A 20,288-nucleotide genomic window follows, 5' to 3' on the forward strand; every position below is an offset into this window, starting at 1 on the left:
AGAGTGTTGTATGTGTAGGATGGTCTCATCCTGACAAGCTCAAGAGATTTCCTCCGTGTGCCTATCGTGTCATCTGTGTCCTCGATTGACATTATGTTGATCTAGGTAGTGTTTGCATGCACTTCATGGGTGTGTGAGTCGCTTCCGTCCAACAATTTGTGAGCAGTACTTGTGGCAACATTAGGGAAAAGTTAAAGAGCTAAGGATAAAAGCTTCAATACTCTCTCTCTCTCTCTCTCTCTCTCTCTCTCTCTCTCTCTCTCTCAGTTGAATCCTCCACTAACTTCTTTAACATTAGATATTTCCACAAGAAAGCCTCTACCTTTCCTTCTGTCAAAAGGTCTCATGATCTTTCACTTGTTTAATTACCTTGGTCCTTTTACAGAGCAAGGTGAAGATGGCGAGCAATTGATATCTTTGTGCCATTCGTGTCCTTCCTAGGCGTAGCATATATAAATGATTTCTGTTTAAAAGAAGAGTAAGATTCTGGAAAAACTTACATGTTTACGTAAACCTTTCTACTTTTATCTTAGATGTAGCTGTTGGGGTATAGGCGTTTGTGCCTTGCCCGGCCGCCCAGAGTCTAGGCGCCCACTGACTTGTATACCTTATACATAGCATAAGTGTATAGGGGGTTGCTCACTCTTGGAGTCTCCCCACCCATATCTGTGTTGTGTGTCTCCTTCTCTCTCTCACTCTCCGTCTGTGGTGCTCCCCGATCCCCTTCAATTGGTATCAGAGCACTGTTTTCAGATTCGTTTTTCTCCTTGTAGAATGCAGATCTGAGAATGCAGCACTGTTTTCAGATTCGTTTTTCTCCTTGTAGAATGCAAATCTGAGAATTCTGTCCGTCAAGCCCATCCGTTTCGACGTGTTTTTGGCCATATTGGTAGACAGTTTCCAGGTGTTGTTGGTGAGGTGGTTTTGCTTTCTAGTTTGCTACATTGTGCTCATGGCAGAGACAGGTGATCGATCAGATTGTGACCTCTCACAGATGCGCGTGTTTGATGGGTCAGACTTTGCGGCATGGAGAGAGTGTATGCTTGATGCATTGACACAACGAGGGTTGCATCGACCATTGAGTGGTGATGCAGGTAGACCTTCAAACATGTCTGACGATCAGTGGTAGGAGCTAGAGGAGATGGCACTATCTACACTCTCTTTGCACCTTGCGGAATCTGTATATGCTCTTGTTATGTATGAGACTACTACGAGAGCACTTTGGCGCAGATTACATGATATGTATGATAGATCTGAGTCATCACGGACTTGTGTGAGACATGTACATTCACGAGCACGCCGACAGGTGACATGTTGGTATTGTGGTCATTCTGGACACGTTAGACGGCGTTGTTTTCGTCGTATGCGACATCGTAGGAGACATGACAGTCTCAGAGATGTATGTAGTAATGCCATGGACTCAGTTGCTTTGACAATTGAGGCACATGTAGTGTCGGAGTATACTAGTGACGAGGATGTCACTTTTACCTCGAGCTATGCACGAGATGCTATACATGTGGATAGTGCACTCCCTTCGCAGTGGTTGCTAGACACAGATGCTATGTTTCATGTCACCCCACATCGTGAATGGTTTTGAAGCTATTCTAGTGGGATGCTTGGCAGTGTACGTTTGACCGATGGATCGGTGCATGCGATAGCAGGTGCAGGAGATGTGAGACTGTCATTACCGAGTGGTGCATCTTACTTGTTACGACATGTGCGCTATGTACCAGATTTGACAGTGAGTTTGATCTCGATTGGTCAGCTTAGAGATTGTGGATGTCAGATTTCGCTACGAGAGCGAGATTTTGTGATGCATTTGGGTTCGCTAGTGATTGCGAGAGGTGCCAGGAGTGGTACAGGTTACCCATTGCATGTGGATCACGCGAGAGACGGTGTTGTCTCTGTGATCACGCAGCCACGTAGAGAGCGAGAGAGCAGGCGAGTCTCTTTTGCTAATGGGTTGCAGGGTACTTTGCATGGAGTGCAGAGTAGTGAGCTCGTTGTGCACACAGTTGGGGCACGACTTGAGCAGTCACACAGAGAGGTGACAGAGTCAGACATGCATGCTTTGCTAGTGACTGAGCAAAGCAGAGAGTCAGTTGTGCGAGATACTTCTATGCAGGATAGACAGGTAGAGCGGTCTTGCTCTAGTGAGTCACGACAGGAGGACGTTGTGCAAGAGTCTATGCATACGGAGTTAGAGCATGAGAGCTCTAGTGAGTCACAACAGATTGAGTGGTCATGTTTGCAGTGGATGATTGCAGAGGAGACTGAGATGTCAGCGATTATGCAATCATTCCTTTCTATGCTCGACAGTGACCATGGGGATATAGTTGTGCAGGATATGTCTTTCAACAGACACCTAGAGCAGCTGGTTTGCTCTGAGGTTGCACGACAGGTTGATGCGTCTTTTGTGGACAGTCAGGAGATGCATGTGGTTGACACGCCTTGTCAGTCAGAGATGCCTATTGCCAGGGATATATATGTTGATGCATGCTCCGCAGAGCTAGCAGGGCCCGCTAGCATTGCATCGGCATTCGGTGGTCTCATGTATGAGATGTTGATCTTGAGATCAAATATCGCAGCTGCACTGGGAGCATTTGCAGTTGGGGTTGTCAGTCGTTTGTTGATTGATGATGGCATAGTGCATGAGGGAGATATGCAGGTATTGCGTACATACTTGCAGTACGTGTGCGGTATGTCTGGTGGTGTATGGACTTACACGGGAGCAGGACAATCGGATGCACACGATCACAGCCAACCAGTGGGCATTGGTTGAGAGCGGTTTTCTCTCGCCTTTTGTAGTCTTTAGACTAGGTTCCCTTGCTTAAAGGCACAGTCGCCTTTAAGTGGGAGGTTGTTGGGGTATAGGCGTCTGTGCTTTGCCCGGCCGCCCAGAGTCTGGGCGCCCACTGACTTGTATACCTTATACATAGCATAAGTGTATAGGGGGCTGCTCACTCTTGGAGTCTCCCCACCCATATCTGTGTTGTGTGTCTCCTTCTCTCTCTCACTCTCCGTCTGTGGTGCTCCCCGATCCCCTTTAGTAGCTACCTTCAAGAGAATAAGCTCTTCATGTAACCCTTTCTCATTTTGGCTTAGATGAGCTCTTCATGTAACCCTTTCTCATTTTATCTTAGATGTAGCTACCTTCAAGAGAATGAGCTCTTCATGTAACCCTTTCTCATTTTATCTTAGATGTAGCTACCTTCAAGAGAATGAGCTCTTCATGTAACCCTAGTCCCTTTCTCATCTTATTGAACTCTAAAGGCCTTAGTATCCATATGGATGAAGGTCATCCAATTCTTGGTGTTTGACAAGTGTCCCTCAAAGGACCCTTGAAAGTCTTGAAAGCTTTCAAGAGCATTGAAGAGAAAGCCTTTCACATGATCTTTCCCATTGCTGCATTTACTTTATTTTGGAAAGGGTGCAACAAATTATTTGAACATTATAAATTTTCAAAAACTTTTGATTTTTTAAAACCACAAATCATTTTAAATTTAAGAACTGGGCTTGCTAAAAGTATTTTTCCTAACCAAAGAAATTAAGGGCACACTTGAAAGTTTGTCCGTTTTTATGTCAAAATATCAAAGATTTATCGGTTTTTACATTAAAACTTGTAAATATTTACAGGTGTTTGTCAAGGATATCTCATAATCTAGCCAAGATTTTGCAACTCTAGTCGGTTAAAAATACACTAAGCCCCGGTTTTTTTCAAACACTGCTTAAGAAGTAAACTAAATTCCACAACTTTACATTAAGAATTATGAGCTTTTACCTTTTTAAAATGGATTTTTAACTCTCATGCAGGGCTCGGGAAACATTTGTGGACCTGGCTTTGGAACCTTTTCACACGCATATGGACAGGCTAATTCTCAATTTGAGACGGATAATCGCACTAAAAATCTCATATTATAACTAAAAATTCCATAATTTGAACCGGCTTGAGAACCTTCTTGTCCAAACTTGAGCTGGCCATTTTTCATTTTGAACAGGCTTTGGATAAAGCGAGCCTATCTTTTCTCGAGCCTTGCTCTCATGACCCCTCAATAGTCACCTTTTTGCCTTTTGAAGGCCTCTGTGAATACTTCACCATAGGACCAAAAATACTGGCTATGGTTCATTAGTTCTGAAGATTCCTCCAACTTGAGGCATAGGCCAGACCTTGATATTTGCTATCCTTCAAAAAACTGGAAGGAGATTTCGAACTCGACCCAATAGGCGACACATTTCACAAGTCAGCAAGCTAACCAATCGAGCATGTTTACTGTGCTGCCATCACCAGCGCCATCGTTATGAGGAAAAAAACTTTCCCTGCCTTCAACTTGCGCTCTTTGGCCTTCGACAGGTTTGCCCCCCTCTCGCGGCCCTCGCTTTCCCTCCCCCGCACTCTTAGGCCTTCGGCTGCTTTCCCCCGGGCCCGTTAGTCACCACCTGCACCTCCTTCCTACTTCCGCATCTGCCCAGATTCGCTCTCATTTTCCGTTTTCAAAATTCGTAAGACATCCTTCACCTCGTCTTAGATGTAGCTCGTAATGTATATATATTGTAGAATGATTAAAAAGATTGATTTTGTTGCCACGAGTAGCAGCGCCATGGCAGTGGCATCGCTTCCTTTTTCATGGCTGGCTCCCCTCCATGCCTCGACCTGCTCCTCGCCCTTCCCTCGAAATGTGCGTCTAACCGCCTCGTATAGCTCCACCGTTACTTCACTAGCTCACGGGAATACCCCGCTCCTGTGTAAGGGAATCTTTTTTTTGGATGCCTCTTCCGTTATAACCGCTGCAGCTGCTCTTCAAGCAGAGAAGCGCATTTGTAACAGGGCTCGATTATCAGAAATTCACAATCGCAAGGAGAAGGTGTGTGTGTGTGTGTGAGAGAGAGAGAGAGAGAGAGAGAGAGAGAGAGAGAGAGTATTTACTCCTTCAACAGTCTTCAACAAGCCAAAATGACCTACAAGGTGGAAAAGAAAAACTATACTACAAATACTGAAGGTCGTGGCATAGCCCCTAAACAATAAAGGGGGAGCCGTGGTTGCAATGAAGGCAAAAGGGTCTAAGGTATGGCTGCATGCAATCATAGAGTGATGTAGGTACACCAATGTGAGGTACCCAAGGTGCTGAATAAAAGAACGGGGGAGTCCCTACTCCCAGAAATAGACAAGCAGTCTATCTGGGATCATCTCTAAAACTGCATTGAAAAAAAAAGCTGTTATTCATACATAGAAGGTAGACATATAATGAATAAGTTCAAAATAGCATGAAAGAAAGCAAGCCAAAACATGGTCAAGAATCAAGACTCTATGATTCCATGTGGCAACATGCATTTGCCACAAATGAGCGACTTGTGAGGAAAAACATAAGTAGATTGTGGGGACTATGTCGTAAGTTCTAAGTAGTGGCTGGTGGGCCGCATTAGGAAGTGTGTAAGGAATGAGTAGAAATATGACAGTGCCAAGTAGAGAAATGCTCGGTAGAGCTTGTCTACTCTCTCTCTCTCTCTCTCTCTCTCTCTCTCTCTCTCTCTCTCTCTCTCTCTCTAACCCTAAGCAGGTGATCAAGCCTCCCCCTAGGCGAAGGGTGACCTTGTGGGGGGGCGTCATAGTTACAGGGAATGGCCATTTCCAGGTCCCTGTTCCCCGTTTCCATCCCAATTTCCCGTTCCGGATCCTCATTCCGTGTTTCAAACGTGAGTATCCGAAACAAGGAATGGCATTTCATGCATGTTGCCGTTCCCCGTTCCCTGTTCCCTGTTCTGATTTCCTGTTCCGGGTAACTATGGGGGGTGTTACCACCAGCTCTGCCCCTCCCTCTTCTGCCCCTCCCCTCTTCTTGAGTAGTTAACCCCATCGTGTGCAGTCGCAACCGCTTGTGTGGCGCTCAAGATGGGTTTGCTGACCTACTGCGCTATTGTAGCGACAGTTAGGGTCTACGGATCGTCGGCAGTAGACTAGTGCCGGGTTGTATCCCATCAACAGGCTTTCTTTGTGACACAGAGAGGCATACTCTACCTTATTGATTGGCCTCAACACAGAGGGCGGTCACACCACTGATTTTCAACATGACGACTAAGGGAATCAACACCCCGAAAACCCTTGTGTGAGCACGGCCAAGCTTTGTTGCCATTTGGCGGCTCCAAGCAAAACAGATCGCATTGGGCAACTTTAGGCAGCTCTTGATTGAGTCTTGGAAGAAAACCGTGACCTCAAAGTGTGTCTCGTCACGCTCGAGGCATGAGTCAACTCTATGATTGGCCTTGCCACCGACAAGGTAAAGGAAGTGGAAGCCAAAGTCACCAAAGCTCACACAGTTACGCTCGCCAGAGTGGAGACTTGTGTAAAAATGAAGCTTCGAGAACGACATCGCCAAGAAGAAAATGCCCTCAACGTTTGTATCAGTGGGCTACCCACACCATGAATAAGTGCAAAGAGAACTTCTTCGATTGCACCAACTTCCTCAATGAGACCCTCAAGCCAATCCAGGTTGACCATGATGATGTAGAAGTCATCATCAACAAGCACAATACCAAGTGTATACCGAGCAGATATGCCATCCTCGAGTTCGGGAACAAAGAGGGATGACTACGCTACTCCAACAATCAAGTCTCCTCAAGGACACCGGATTTTGGATTGCCGAAGAACTCACTCCGATACAAGTCAAGCGCAAAGGTGAAGCATAGTAACAGGGGACGGAGCCTAGAGACGGGGGACGCCCGGTTCCAGGACGGGGATGAGTGGGGACGGGTGGGGACGGACGGCAAACTGCCTACTAGGTGGGAACGCAGCCGAAACTTCTCGAGGACGGCAGGGGACGACAGTCAAACAGTCAACTTTTTTTAAAATTTGAAAAACTGATCGTTTCTAACGGCTAGTTCCTCTTCAAGAGCCATATTTTTGAACTTTGAAGCACTCCAATGGCTATAAAAGCCACCCTTTGGTTCCTCATTTCTCGATGTTTTATTAACACATTTGCATCTATATGACTCATGTTCTTTGGTCTATTTAGTGTAAATTTGTGGTCAAAGTGATGCTCTATGTGTGTGGCATGTGTGTAGGTCAAAAATGCCAAAAAACTTTTTTTTTTTTGCTGTTCCGACCCCGTTCCCGTCCCTGTTTCCTAACTTTTGCCGTCTCGTCCTCGTCCCCGTCCCCGTTCCCGACCTTGACCCGCCGTTCCATGGTATCATGAGGTGAAGAGCTCAAGAAAGTGCAATCGGCACGAGCCAAAGGCAAGTGGGCGGTATATCGTGGAGGGAAGGCCACCATACAAGAGTTTCAATCTCCCAAGCCTTCCACCATACCGCCAGATACCACCCCCTTAGCCTAGTAGGTCTCCCCTCTTCTATTTTGTATTTTTGAAGTGTATTTTTGAATTGCATCCTAGGGTTGTCATTCGTTAGCCACTAGATCCTTTCCAACCTTACTGACCCTTGTGTCATCCAACCCCAATGTAACAACCATTATCCCCTCTCCTTGATGAGAGGAGACACTCTTTGTATGTATGTTTTTGGTCCCATGGGTCATATGTGACCTCCCGAGGACGATAAATTTATCTCTGTGTGTGTGTGTGTGTGTGTGTTTCCGTCTCCCTCTCACCCTCCTCTTTCTGCCACACTCTCATCTTTTCCTGCACACTTTGATACGATATTAGAACCTAGGCTTGACGATGCTTGTGTTAAAGTTTTAGCATCTCAAGTGAACTGCCCAATGTGATCCATTATTTAGTTTGGCTTTTAAGTATTTATTTTGCTTATTTGTCAAAGTCTTGGGTAGGGCAATTTACTGAGGTTTCTATATAAGCAACCCCTTGCCTCCATTGTATACACATTCAGTTATTCATTGCCAAGGTTGATTGGTTCAAGAGACTCTCTCTCTCTCTCTCTCTCTCTCTCTCTCTCTCTCTCTCCCCCCCCCTTGATCTCGACGCTTCCGCATCGTCGACTTTGACATGGTATCATAGCTTCTTGGTGTAGCTCGTGCTTGAAGGCCTTGGACGTGGAGGAGCAGCCCGCAAGAGAGGAGAAGACTACCTCGTCGTCGGCGTTGCCTCTCTTTGCGGCATCTCAAAACGCTGCCAAAACGCAGCCTAGTAGGAGACACACCCCAATGCTTTTGGAATGCCATTGCAGAGTTTCAAAAAGCTGGCCTCTTGCCATCGCCCCCCCTTTACCTTGGAAGCATGTCAAATCGTTGTCCGACAGTTCCCTCTAGTGACGGCGCCGCTTTCCCTTGCTACGTCCTGAGATGCCCAAACGACAGTCCACAAGCTCCCCCCCCTGCTTGCCTGCGTTTTGAAACGCTGCCCTGACCGGTGCCCCCTTGGCGACTGATTTCTCCCCTGCGTTTTGAAACGCTGGCAGCAACAGCGGCGCCTTCCCCCCCTTTTCTTGTTGCATTTACAAAAAAGAAATGCCAGAGAGACTGCAAAGGTTTCTTAGCAAAGTTAAAAGCAGTGGCTTGAAAGAGGTTCCCACAAGCTGTGGAGGGCACCTTTGGAGACCTAGAGAGGGACAACAAGAGCGGTGGCTTGGGAGATAAAAACGAGGTACGGAGCAGCTTGGGAGTGGCAAATTTTGTGAAGTAGCTTGTGAAGCGTCTTGGGAGATGAAGCGGCGGAGAGTGGAACTTAAGAGAGGGTTTTGTACCCAATCTTTGGAGCGTTTTGTCACGTGACACATCCAACCCTATGTGTCCGTGGACAAGCTACAGCATGACCAGGGTTCAGTCAGTCAAGCCATTCTAGAATAGGAAGTGATCTAGCACTTTTGTGAGTCTGTTCGCAGACCGTGCATGACCAGTCACTTAGATTAGATGCATATCCTCCGGTTGCGCACAACATGATTATCTGCATTACCATCAGAATCCATCAGGGGAATTTTCCAATGCATTAAACCTATTTTTCCTATTTTTGACATTTTTCACTTATTTATTAAGTGACTTTTGCTGGGAACTAGATAGGGCAATTTTGCTAAGATAAAATATATATGCAAACCAAAGCTAGCACTATCTGGCAGAAGGAGGAGAACATCAGGCACTCAGTGCAGCAGGCCTCTGGAGACCCTTCTCAGCAAGACGACCCCTCCCCCCCCCCCCTTTCAACCTGGCGTTTTTGGAGCCAAACACACCAACATTTTCTCTCCAATAGCATCAGCGTTTCAGCCCCCCTTCAGTGGCGGTTTCAGCCCCTTGCATTGGCGTTTCCAGCCAACAATTTCAGCAAGAAGAAGCCTCAGCAGTTAGCGTTTTTCAACCTCTGCACATGGCGTTTTCAGCAGCCTATTCAGCGATTTGAAAGCAGCAGAATCCAGCCAGCATCCTAGCGTTTTCCACCAGCATTTCAGCACGTGCATCATAGCGTTTTTGCAGCCCATGGACCAATGTTCTTGACAAGGACAACATCAACGTTTAGGGCAGCGAATTCAGCAGATAGGAGAGCAGCAGATCCAGCAATCCCAAGCAAGAAAGGACAGCCGACAAGAAGCATCCCAAGCATTCAGTTTTCAGCCATAGTCTCGTCCTCGTCGTCCACACCGTCGACATCGACATCACAACATTTTGACTCATTGCATCAGCCTTGTATCAGATTGTGCAATAGTAGACCACTCTCGCCATCAAGAGTGGGGCCCTAGGAGGAGGGTTTGACAACATCTCCGGTGTCGTATTCTCTTCTCTCTCTATCTCTCAGTCTCATGCACTTCCATTCACAGTGTCCATTCACTTTGTTTGTGTCCATTGCACTCTCTCATTAAAGAACGAAAGGCTCTCCCTTCCATAAGTAAAAGGAACCTTGAGCACAGTTCGGAGCACTCATCTTGAGCAAAGTTCAACATTCATTCCGCTGCACCTTACATTGGTATCAGAGCTTTGCCAGTGTTCTGTATCACTCAAGGAAAGAACCGCAAGAACCACATAATTTTTTTTTGCTTGTTGCGGTCGCACGTAACCCAAGTCCTCTTGGGCATTTCGATTCCTAATCTTGTTTTTGAAGAGTGACAGGAAACCCAAGAAAGAAGGGCTTGTCCAGCCTCCCCTTGTGCCTCTTTTCACTCATTGAGAGCGGATTGTGCACTTAGCGGCCGGCCAATCGACGTGAGGTGGGAAAAAGCAACCTTGGTGTGAGTGCAAGGCGGCCAGGGGGTGCGCCCACGTGAAAGAGAAGAACTCGGGTGAAGAGAAGATCCTTCTCTAACATAGATTGCAAGCGAAAGAAGCACCGCAAGAACCTCAAGAACCTCAAGACCCTCAAGAACCCAAGAACCCAAGTTCCTCACGAACTTAAGAACGGAAGACCACAAGAACCCACAAGAACCCAAGACTTCAATGGATGGTCATCACTCGAAGCGGAATGGATACTTCGCTTGGAGGTGGTGAGCATGGGAGTGGCGAAGACGATTTTTCCTCACCACGAGGTTTTTCCGACCCTTCCCCATCTACGCCAAAGATTGCACTAGATCCTATGGAGGCTTTCGACAAGATGATGATGGACAGAAAGTTAGAACACGAAGCAAGAAAAGCAGAAATAGAGCGTGAACACAAAGAAAGAATGGCAGCCATAGAGCATGAGCACAATGAAAGGAAAGCCGCCTTGTTCCGATTCTTTTCTCAAGTTCAGGCACAGATGCAAGAGATTTGAGAAAAGGAGACTCTCTCAGTCTCTTCTTCTCCAAAGCATGACACACAGGATTTGCATGATGAATTGCATGATAATGATGAGCATGATGATTTGAATGACAATGACAAGCATGATGATTTGCATGATGATCAAGATGTGATTTCTCACACGCATGATGATTTGCATGATGATGATGTGATTGTTCACAAGGATGATGTGTTAGTCGATACTTTTTCTAGTGAAGCTAACCTCATTGCAGATTCGACCAATCACGAAGAACCGAACTTGGCTCTCGAGTCAAGGTCCACAGAACCCCCACAGGAAGATTCGATTAAACACGAAGAACCGGTCTTGGCTCTCGAGCCTAGGTCCAAAGAACCCCTACAGGAAGTATTATGTGTTCGAATGATTTGTCAGCACGCATTGTTCGAGTGTTTCATTCATGATCGTTTCTTGTATTTTAGTTAGCGTCTTTATGTGATTCCTTTTCATAGGCATGTCATATTGTACGTTGAGCACGTTTCACTCATGAATGAGCACAGATGTATGCGGATTATTCATGAAAAGCTGAAAAGTATGCATTCAAGGAAGTCGCATTCCATGTCTCTTCCTTGGCACGACACAGTCGTAGAAAGAGCACAAGAAAGTATGAGCACCAAGCATGGGCATTTCCGTTGTGAATTGCCACAGTTGATTGATTTAGATCAGCAAGACAAGATTCGATCTCATTGTTTGCGTATGTGTGGTGAACGGTTTGGCACTCCGTCTATTTGTTCATCTACATTGCATGTACAGTCTTTTAGGAAGACGAGATTTTTTCCAGTCACCTTACATGGAATAGGTATGTTCATGTTTTTGTGTTGGAAGTGGTTTCAGGAATTTTCAGCCATGGAGATTCTTGAAGAAGCATGACTCCGGACGAAGTTGAAGCATTGAAGGAGCCACAACAGACTTGTCGCTTTCAGCGCGGCCCAAAGAAGCAAGCGTTGCAGACCTTTATGAAGTTCAAGTATCGCACGACCCACGCGTCAGAGTGGGCCGGCGAAGAGTCCTTTCCAGGATTCCGGATGCTATTGGCGATCTCCCTCGACGCCATACAGTTCGGTACCAGTACCTACTTTGAAAAGGAGGGGATGTCACGTGACACATCCAACCCTATGTGTCCGTGGAGAAGCTACAGCATGACCAGGGTTCAGTCAGTCAAGTCAGTCTAGAATAGGAAGTGATCTGGCACTTTTGTGAGTCCGTTCGTAGACCGTGCATGACCGGTCACTTAGATTAGATGCATATCCTTTTGTTGCACACAACATGATTATCAGCATTACCATCATTTTTCTTTTTTTTGACATTTTTCACTTATTTATTAAGTGACTTTTGTTGGGAACTAGGTAGGGTAATTTTGCTAAGATAAAATATAAGCAAACCAAAGTTAGCACTATCTGGCAGAAGAAGAAGGAGAGCATCAGGCACTCAATGCAGTAGGCCTCTGGAGACCCTTCTCAGCAAGACGCCCCCCCCCCCCGCCCCAACCTGGCGTTTTTGGAGCCAAACACACCATCATTTTTTCTCCAGCAACATCAGCGTTTTCAGCCCCCCTTCATTGGCTGTTTCAGCCCCTTGCATTGGCGTTTTCAGCCAACAATTTCAGCAAGAAGAAGCCTCAGCAGGTAGCGTTTTTCAACCTCTGCACATGCGTTTTCAGCAGCCTATTCAGCGATTTGAAAGCAGCAGAATCCAGCCAACATCCTAGCGTTTTCCACCAGCATTTCAGCACCCGCATCGTTGCTTTTTTGCAGCCCATGGACCAACGTTTTTGACAAGGACAACATCAGCGTTTAGGGCAGCAAATTCAACAGATAGGAGAGCAGCAGATCCAGTGATCCCAAGCAAGAAAGGACAGCCGACAAGAAGCATCCCAAGCATTCAGTTTTCAGCCATAGTCTCGTCCTCCCCGTCCACACCGTTGACGTTGACATCACAGGATTTTGACTCATTGCATCAGTCTTGTATCAGATTGCAATAGTAGACCACTCCCGCCATCGAGAATGGGGCCCTTGGAGGAGGGTTTGACAACATCTCCGGTGTCGTATTCTCTTCTCTCTCTATCTCTCAATCTCACGCACTTCCATTCACAGTGTCCATTCACTTTGTTTGTGTCCATTGCACTCTCTCATTAAAGAACGGAAGGCTCTCCCTTCCATAAGTAAAAGGAACCTTGAGAATAGTTCGGAGCACTCATCTTGAGGAAAGTTCAACATTCATTCCGCTGCACCTTACACGTTTTGGAAATGCCAGTGGATCGGAATTGCTTGGGATTAGTACGACGTCCTTGGAGTGCGAGGAGTGCAAGTTTCCAGTTCTTGTGTCACGTGACACATCCAACCCTATGTGTCCGTGGACAAGCTACAGCATGACCAGGGTTCAGTTCAATCAAGTTAGTCTAGAATAGGAAGTGATCTGGCACTTTTGTGAGTCTGTTTGCAGACTGTGCATGTCCAGACACTTAGAGTAGATGCATATCCTCTGGTTGCACACATCATGACCATCAGATTCCAATCAGATCCCATCAATAGCATTTTTACAGTGCATAGACGTATTTTTTCCTATTTTTGACATTTTTTCACGTATTATTTTTAAGTGACTTTTGTTGGCAACTAGGTAGGGCAAATTTACTAAGTTTGTATATAAGAAAACCTAGCGCTAGCACTTTCTGGCAGAAGAGGCAGCAAGAGCACCTTGCTCAACAGGCAACTTCTCAGCAAGACACCCCCCCCTCAGCAAGGCTAGCGTTTTTGCATCTGCAAGAACCTAGCGTTTCCATCCACTTGCAGCCTGGCGTTTTGTGCGCAGCAGATCAGCCCCGGTAGCAGCAAGACCAATCAAGAAGCCTAGCGTTTTGCATTTTAGGACAACCGGCCGCAACAGACAGATTTCAGCCCTAGCGTTTTTGCATCAGCATGGCGTTTTGCAGTTTCACCAAGAAGCATCATCGCTTTCAGTTTTCAGCAGTCAGTACACGCAGAAGAAGTCCCGACCCTTGCAGATCTCACCTTCCTGCAGCAGATCCTCGCCGCACGGTCAGATCCCGCTAAGTTCGTAGTTTCAGCCCGGAAAACGCAGATTTCAGCATCTGCGTTTTCAATGCGTCGTCGTCGCATTGTCGCCATTGACATTGTCACCGACACAGAGTCAGAATTCAGCAGATAAAGATTTGCAGATTTCAGCCCTTAGCATTCTCAGATTTCAGCCCGTCTCGTCGTCGTCCTCATCGTCATCGACCTCGTCGGCAAGTCCAAGCATTGTAGAGATTTGTGCAATCATAAGTAGACCGTTCTCGCCATAGAGAGTGAGGCCTTCAGAGGAGGGTTTTACAACGTCTTTGGTGTTGTATTCTCTTCTCTATCTCTCAGTCTCATGCACCTTCACGCACAGTGTCCATTCACTTTGTTTGTGTCCATTGCACTCTCTCATTAAAGAACGGAAGGCTCTCCCTTCCGTAAGTAAAAGGAACCCTTGAGCACAGTTCGGAGCACTCATCTTGAGCAAAGTTCAACATTCACTTCCGCTGCACCCTACATTGGTATCAGAGCTTTGGCAGTGTTCTATATCACTCAAGGAAAGAACCACAAGAATCACCGATTTTTTTCTGCTTGTTGCGGTCGCACGTAACCCAAGTTCTCTTGGCGTGTTGATTCCTAATCGTGTTATTGAAGAGTGACAGGAAATCCAAGAAAGAAGGGCTTGTCCAGCCTCCCCTTGTGCCTCTTTTCACTCATTGGGAGCGGACTGTGCACTTAGCGGCCGGCCAATTGACGTGATTTGGGAAAAAGTAACTTTGGTTTGAGCGCAAGGGCGCCAAGGGGTGCACTCACGGAAAAGAGCAGAACTCGGGTGAAGAGAAGATCCTTCTCTAACACAGATTGCAAGCGAGAGAAGAACTCAAGAACCCCAAGAACTAAAGACTCTCAAGACACCCAAGAACCCAAGAACCCAAGACCCACAAGAACCCAAGTTCCTCGTGAACTTAAGAACCAAAGATCACAGTGCATGGTCATCACCCGAAGCGGAATGGATACTTCGCATGGAGGTGATGGGCAGGAAAGTAGTGAAGAAGAATTTCCTCACCATGGAGGTTTTCGTGACTCTCCCCCTTCGCTATCTACGCTAGGGATTGCACCAAATCCCATGGAGGCTTTGGTGAAATCGATGATGGACATGATGGCACAACAACAAGAAGCGAAGTGCGTTGCGCTGGCACAACAAGAAGCAACTCGCATTACTTTGGAACGCGAGCGCGATTCACGAAAGAAAGAAAAGCACAAAGAAAGGAGGAAGCCGAAGAAAGACGAGCGGCCTTTGAGGCCGATCTTGAGATTCAGAGAGACCTCCGCACTCGAGAATTGGTTAGACAGGTTCTTGCCTCGAAGTCCGAACCAGCGAAAGATGTTGGTAGTTCCTCAAGTGGCGCAAGCTGCGATTCGGACTCCAACAACCCAGTCACAGAGAAGTTGACTTTTAGTAGGTATGATGGTAAGATGGATGCTACGGTTATTCATTCTTGGTTGCATCAATTTAATGCTTATTTTGTGACAACTAAGAAAACAGGAAATCGCAAGGTTCCGACGGCAGCTATGTACTTTGCCGGTGATGCCATCAATTGGTACCACGCATGGCAAGAGGGACAGTTAGCCGCGCACCTAGGGGAAGCTGACCTTGGCTCTCGAGCCTAGGTCCAAAGAACCCCCTCAGGAAGAACTGATCTTGGCTCTCGAGCCTAGGTCCAAAGATGTAACAGACTTGGACACTCCAAGTCAAGAATCAATCACGACAGCACCAAATAACCACTTCAAAACAGTTCACAGATCACAATAGATTTGCACTGGCCCGGCGGAGTTCCGTGCCTAGAGATATTGGCCCCAAAGACTGGCGCCCCTTTTGGTATTTCTTTATGTATTAATCAATCTTCAAAGCACAAGAGAGAGGTTACGGTTTCACTCTCAGACTCTGCGTCTAGATGCCCTGTAGAGTGAGCCCTAAACCACTAATTTAAAGATTACAAGGGATGCTCAAAAGCAGAGCCCCAAAAGCTGCAGATCAAAAGCAAGCGTTCTCTCTCACAAGCTCTCTCTATGGCTTTTGTGAAAATAAAGTACAGCAACTTGTTTTCTTTCTCTCTCTCGCTTGGATGGAGTCAAAAAGCAAAATTGCGTAGAAAAAAAAATCAGCCCCACTTGCGTCGCTGGTAGCTTTTTTTCAGCCCTAAAATTCCGGAATTCTGTACACTGGCCACGTGGCATTTTCAGCCGCCAATTTAGGGTTTCAGCCACTTTAGGATTTTCAGCTAGCAGTTAGGTTTAGGGTTTTCCGGAAATTAGGGATTCTGTAAATTAGGGTTTTTGGCAGAAATTAGGGTTTGCAAGAATTAGGGTTTCTGGCAGAAATTAGGGTTTCTATTGTCGGTATCCACGTCATCACTTTGTGACATAGCCACCTCTTGAAAGCATTGTAATCGACCGCGATTACGCCTGCAAAGCCGACAGAAGCCATAAACCGTCTTAGCAGACACTGGCTGTTAGTACCTACGTACTAGGAACACACATCTAGCACATGTACCAAATCAACAGTCACATCACACGACATCACGGGACATCACATGACATTCAACATTCATTCGGATCTTAGACCATGCTTTATCGGCAATGTAGCTAGCAATCGCATTTAGGTCCAATCGGGACCTCATCGATGTCCGATTGACTAACCCCTATTGTAATCATGTCTATTCGAGATCAATCAGACCAAAATGCTGCAGTCATTTCGTCTATCAGTTCTTGCACTCAAAAGAAGTCAAGAACAAATCAGTATCATAATCAGGAATTCCATTTCATAAAGTCATCCAGCAGAACACTGTCAGCTCTCAGTATCTCGGAAGCTCAATGAGACATTTGTGACTTTAGTATCAAAATCAAGGCATCTGTTGACAAAGGAGCGGAGTGACTCCCCTCTTGTGCATCCCACTGCACCAGATCTCCGGCCAAGCTGAATTCTGGGTTCCGTTTGGAGTAGACTATGCTAAACCAAAAGCATCGAGGTAAAGTTTCACAATCTAAGGAGTATTTGCTAGGTCCTCCTCCTCCATCCACTTCGCATGCAATGCAGGATAGTTCTTGAACTTAACCAAGAACCGCCTTCGGACTTTACCTTTATTCTTTGTATCCTTATGTGCCAAAATCTGTTCAGGAACAAGGATCTCCTCGTTTTCTTCCACTTCGGGTTGCTCATCAAGCTCCCCATCATCAGGCACATTACCCTTAAAAGGTTTCAAGAGACTCACATGGAATTCATTGTGAATCCTCCAAGTATCTGGTAGTTTCAATCGGAAGGAGACATCATTTATCTTTTCAGTGATCTAGAAAGGTCCGTAGTATCGCATACTAAGCTTTGGAAAAAGCCTCTTCTTTCCCTTTTTCTTTCTTAGGCGTGCCTTCTCAAAACGTAAGAGCACCCAATCATCCTCCTTCAATTTCAAGTCGCGACGGTGGCGATCCGCTGCCTTTTTCTGTCGTTCTTGAGACTTCTGCAAAGTCTCGCGAACCTTGGCAAAAGCCGTATCCAAATCTCGTGTATATTCATCTGCTTCAAAAATCTTATCTTTTTGCTTAGGAAGGGTAGAACCTTCGCTGCACTTTCAACAATCTCAAATGGCGTCTTCCCCGTTGAAGAGTGTATCGTGTTATCGCAGGCAAATTCCACCAAAGGTAAGTACTTTTCCCATTGAGTCTTCTGATCCGAGATACAAGACTTCAATAAATCTAAAACCACTGAATTGGCAATCTCAAATTGCCCGTCAGTCTGCAAGTGGAACGATGACGAGAACTGCAACTGCATGCCAATGTTCTCCCAAATTGCCTTCCAAAACAAACTCATAAATCTGGGGTCTCTGTCGGAGACAATCGTCTCAGACGTGCCATGTAATCGGAAAATCATCGTGATCTTTCTATGTTCTCGAGAGATCAAAAATGAAATCCATTGCAATACTTTCCCAGGGGTGGGTGGGTATGGGTAAAGGCTGTAACAATCCTTGTGCCTTTATGCGTGTCAAACTTGACCTTCTGGCATACCAAGCAACTGCGCACAACTCTTCCACATCCTTTTTGAGTCTTGGCCAAAAGAAGTATCTCTCTACCCCCTTCATGGTGGTAGCAATGCCGCGGTGACCCGTAAAAGATGGACAGTGGCATTCAGTCATAACCTTTTCCCTCAACCGTTGTGTAATTGTCACAAAGTGATGACGTGGCGGACAACAAAAACTCTAATTTCTGCCAGAAACCCTAAAATTCCTGCAAACCCTAATTTCTGCCAAAAACCCTAATTTTCGAAAATCGCGGGACTTTAAAAAAAATAAAAAATAAAAAATAAAAAATGATGAGCGACGCGAATCTTGCTTTTTCTCCATGCCATGAGAAAGAGAGAGAACTTGCTTTTTTTTATAAAAAAAAGAGACTCTCTAAGAGAGAGAGAGAACTGATGCTTTTTATTTTAAAAGCTTTTGGGGCTCTGCTTTTGGGCATCCCTTGTACCTTTAAATTAGTGGTGAGGGCCTCACTTCTCAGAGCATCTGGACGCAGAGTGTGAGAGTGAAACCCTAACTGCTCTCTTGTACTTTGGATTGATTAATACAAAAAGAAATACCGAAAGGGGTGCCAGTCTTTGGGGCCAATATCTCTAGGCACGGAACTCCGCCGGGCCAGTGCAAATCTATTGTGATCTGTGAATTGTTTTGAAGTGGTTATTTGGTGCTGTCGCGGTTGATTCTTGACTTGGAGTGTCCAAGTTTGTTACAGTGGTATCAGAGCACGGCCGATTTCTCTTCTACGGGAAATCCGATCCCCGAATTTTTTTTCCATGGCACCTATGGCTTCAGGCAATGATCAGTCGACTCCCTCTGCATCTGGAAATGCGGGCAGGGATCACAAGGAAGATTCCGGCAGAGAGTACGGCCCGCCTTGGCCTACTTAGGCGGAGCGGCGAGAGATGGAGTGTCGCCAGTTAATCGGCGATGCAACAAAGATGATGCTCAATTTTGCCAAGGACCCAAAGATGGCAAAATATATGAACCAGACCTCTTTGGAAGAGGTACAGATGGAGTGGCAAAGAACCACAACACCACTCCCGAAACCCGCTCTCAAGAAACCTTCTGCCTCCAAGAAAATATACGGAGAAGGAACTGGAGAACGTGGTTGATGCACGGATTGCTCAGCTTTTTGACGCGCAAAAGAAAGCCAAAAAGCACGGCAAAAAAGCAGAAGAAAAGCACTGACTTTCCAGGTTATTTGACTTTCCAAGTTATTTGGGTCGTCGGTCGACTTTTGACAAGGCAAAGAAACAGAAGAAGCGTGTTCGATTTGAAGGAGTACCCAGTTCTTCTTCTTCTTCTTCTGATAGTTCTTCTAGCTCCTCGGATTCGAGCGAAGAAGACAGAAAAGGTAAAAAGCGAAGCAAGTAACAAAGCTACATCTCGCCCAGAGACTGACAGTTCTACTGAAGACTCGTCTACAGACAGCTCAGATTCTGATGACGGAAAGTTTTATGCGAACAAGAAGAATTTTTTTTTACAAAGCTAACCAGTATGACTTTCTCGAAGATAAAAGCAAGAAAGTCCGAGAGTTTAAGGAAGGTGGCCACTCGATCAAGTTTCAGGATACTCAGATGCTTCGAAGGCTTTGTCTTTTATACAGCAGTTTGACATTGCTTTCGCGGGAGGACGCTATTCAGAGCACTCCAAGATTCAGAGAGCTGCCTCTTATTTAAAGGGGAATGCTCGTACTTGGTGGTCCACGCTTCTTTTGAACAAGACTGCGCCAGCTACATGGCTGAAATTTAAGAGGCTTTTTATTTCTTCTTGGTTGACGCAAGAGTTTGAACGAGATATACGAGCTGCTTGGAACCATCTTCGGATGACCAAGAGCGATACAGTAAATACTTACTGTGAAAGATTCTGGAGCTCTTTTCTACCCGCCTGTTCATTCAAGAAGATCTCATTCAGAGAACAGATTGAGCGGTTACCTTGGGTCTACCTACAGAGATCCGAGATCACTGCTTGGAACAGAAGTCAGCTTCTATTCAGGAGTTGACGAGTCATGCGAAGCGGGGCTTTGCCATTCACTCTGGTATGCCAATGTTCTCCCAAATTGCCTTCCAAAACAAACTTATAAATCTGGGATCTCTGTCGGAGACAATCGTCATCGTTCCACTTGCAGACTGACGGGCAATTTGAGATTGCCAATTCAGTGATTTTAGATTTATTGAAGTCTTGTATCTCGGATCAGAAGACTCAATGGAAAAAGAACTTACCTTTGGTGGAATTTGCCTACAATAACACGATACACTCTTCGACGGGGAAGACGCCATGTGAGATTCTTGAAAGTGCTGCGAAGGTTCCATCCTTCTTGAGCATGAAGATTAGATATTTGAAGCGGATGAATATTCGCAAGATTTGGATACGGCTTTTGCCAAGGTTCGCGAGACTTTGCAGGAGTCTGAAGAACAACAGAAAAAGGCAGCGGATCGCCATTGTCGCGACTTGAAATTGAAGGAGGATGATTGGGTGCTCTTACTTTTGAGAAGGCATGCCTACGAAAGAAAAAGGGAAAGGAGAGGCTTTTTCCAAAGCTTAGT

The 20,288-nt window shown here is 45.9% G+C and overlaps 1 protein-coding gene across 2 annotated transcripts in view; it reads left to right on the plus strand.

Annotated features, from left to right (window-relative positions):
* The first annotated feature begins 4,541 nt into the window (after positions 1–4,541).
* Positions 4,542–20,288, plus strand: part of LOC147451769 (homogentisate solanesyltransferase, chloroplastic-like) — an 88,479-nt gene continuing 72,732 nt past the window's right edge. The window contains exon 1 of one of the 2 annotated variants that reach the window (XM_086517634.1): positions 4,542–4,862. In XM_086517634.1, coding sequence (XP_086373760.1) covers positions 4,557–4,862 — 306 coding nt within the window. In that variant the 5' untranslated portion in view covers positions 4,542–4,556. The remainder of the gene's footprint in view (positions 4,863–20,288) is intronic. The other variant, XR_015188822.1, reaches the window with a different exon arrangement.

The sequence above is a fragment of the Adiantum capillus-veneris genome, chromosome 8, assembly GCF_014529385.1.
Source record: "Adiantum capillus-veneris isolate H3 chromosome 8, ASM1452938v2, whole genome shotgun sequence".
NCBI lineage: Eukaryota > Viridiplantae > Streptophyta > Polypodiopsida > Polypodiales > Pteridaceae > Adiantum > Adiantum capillus-veneris.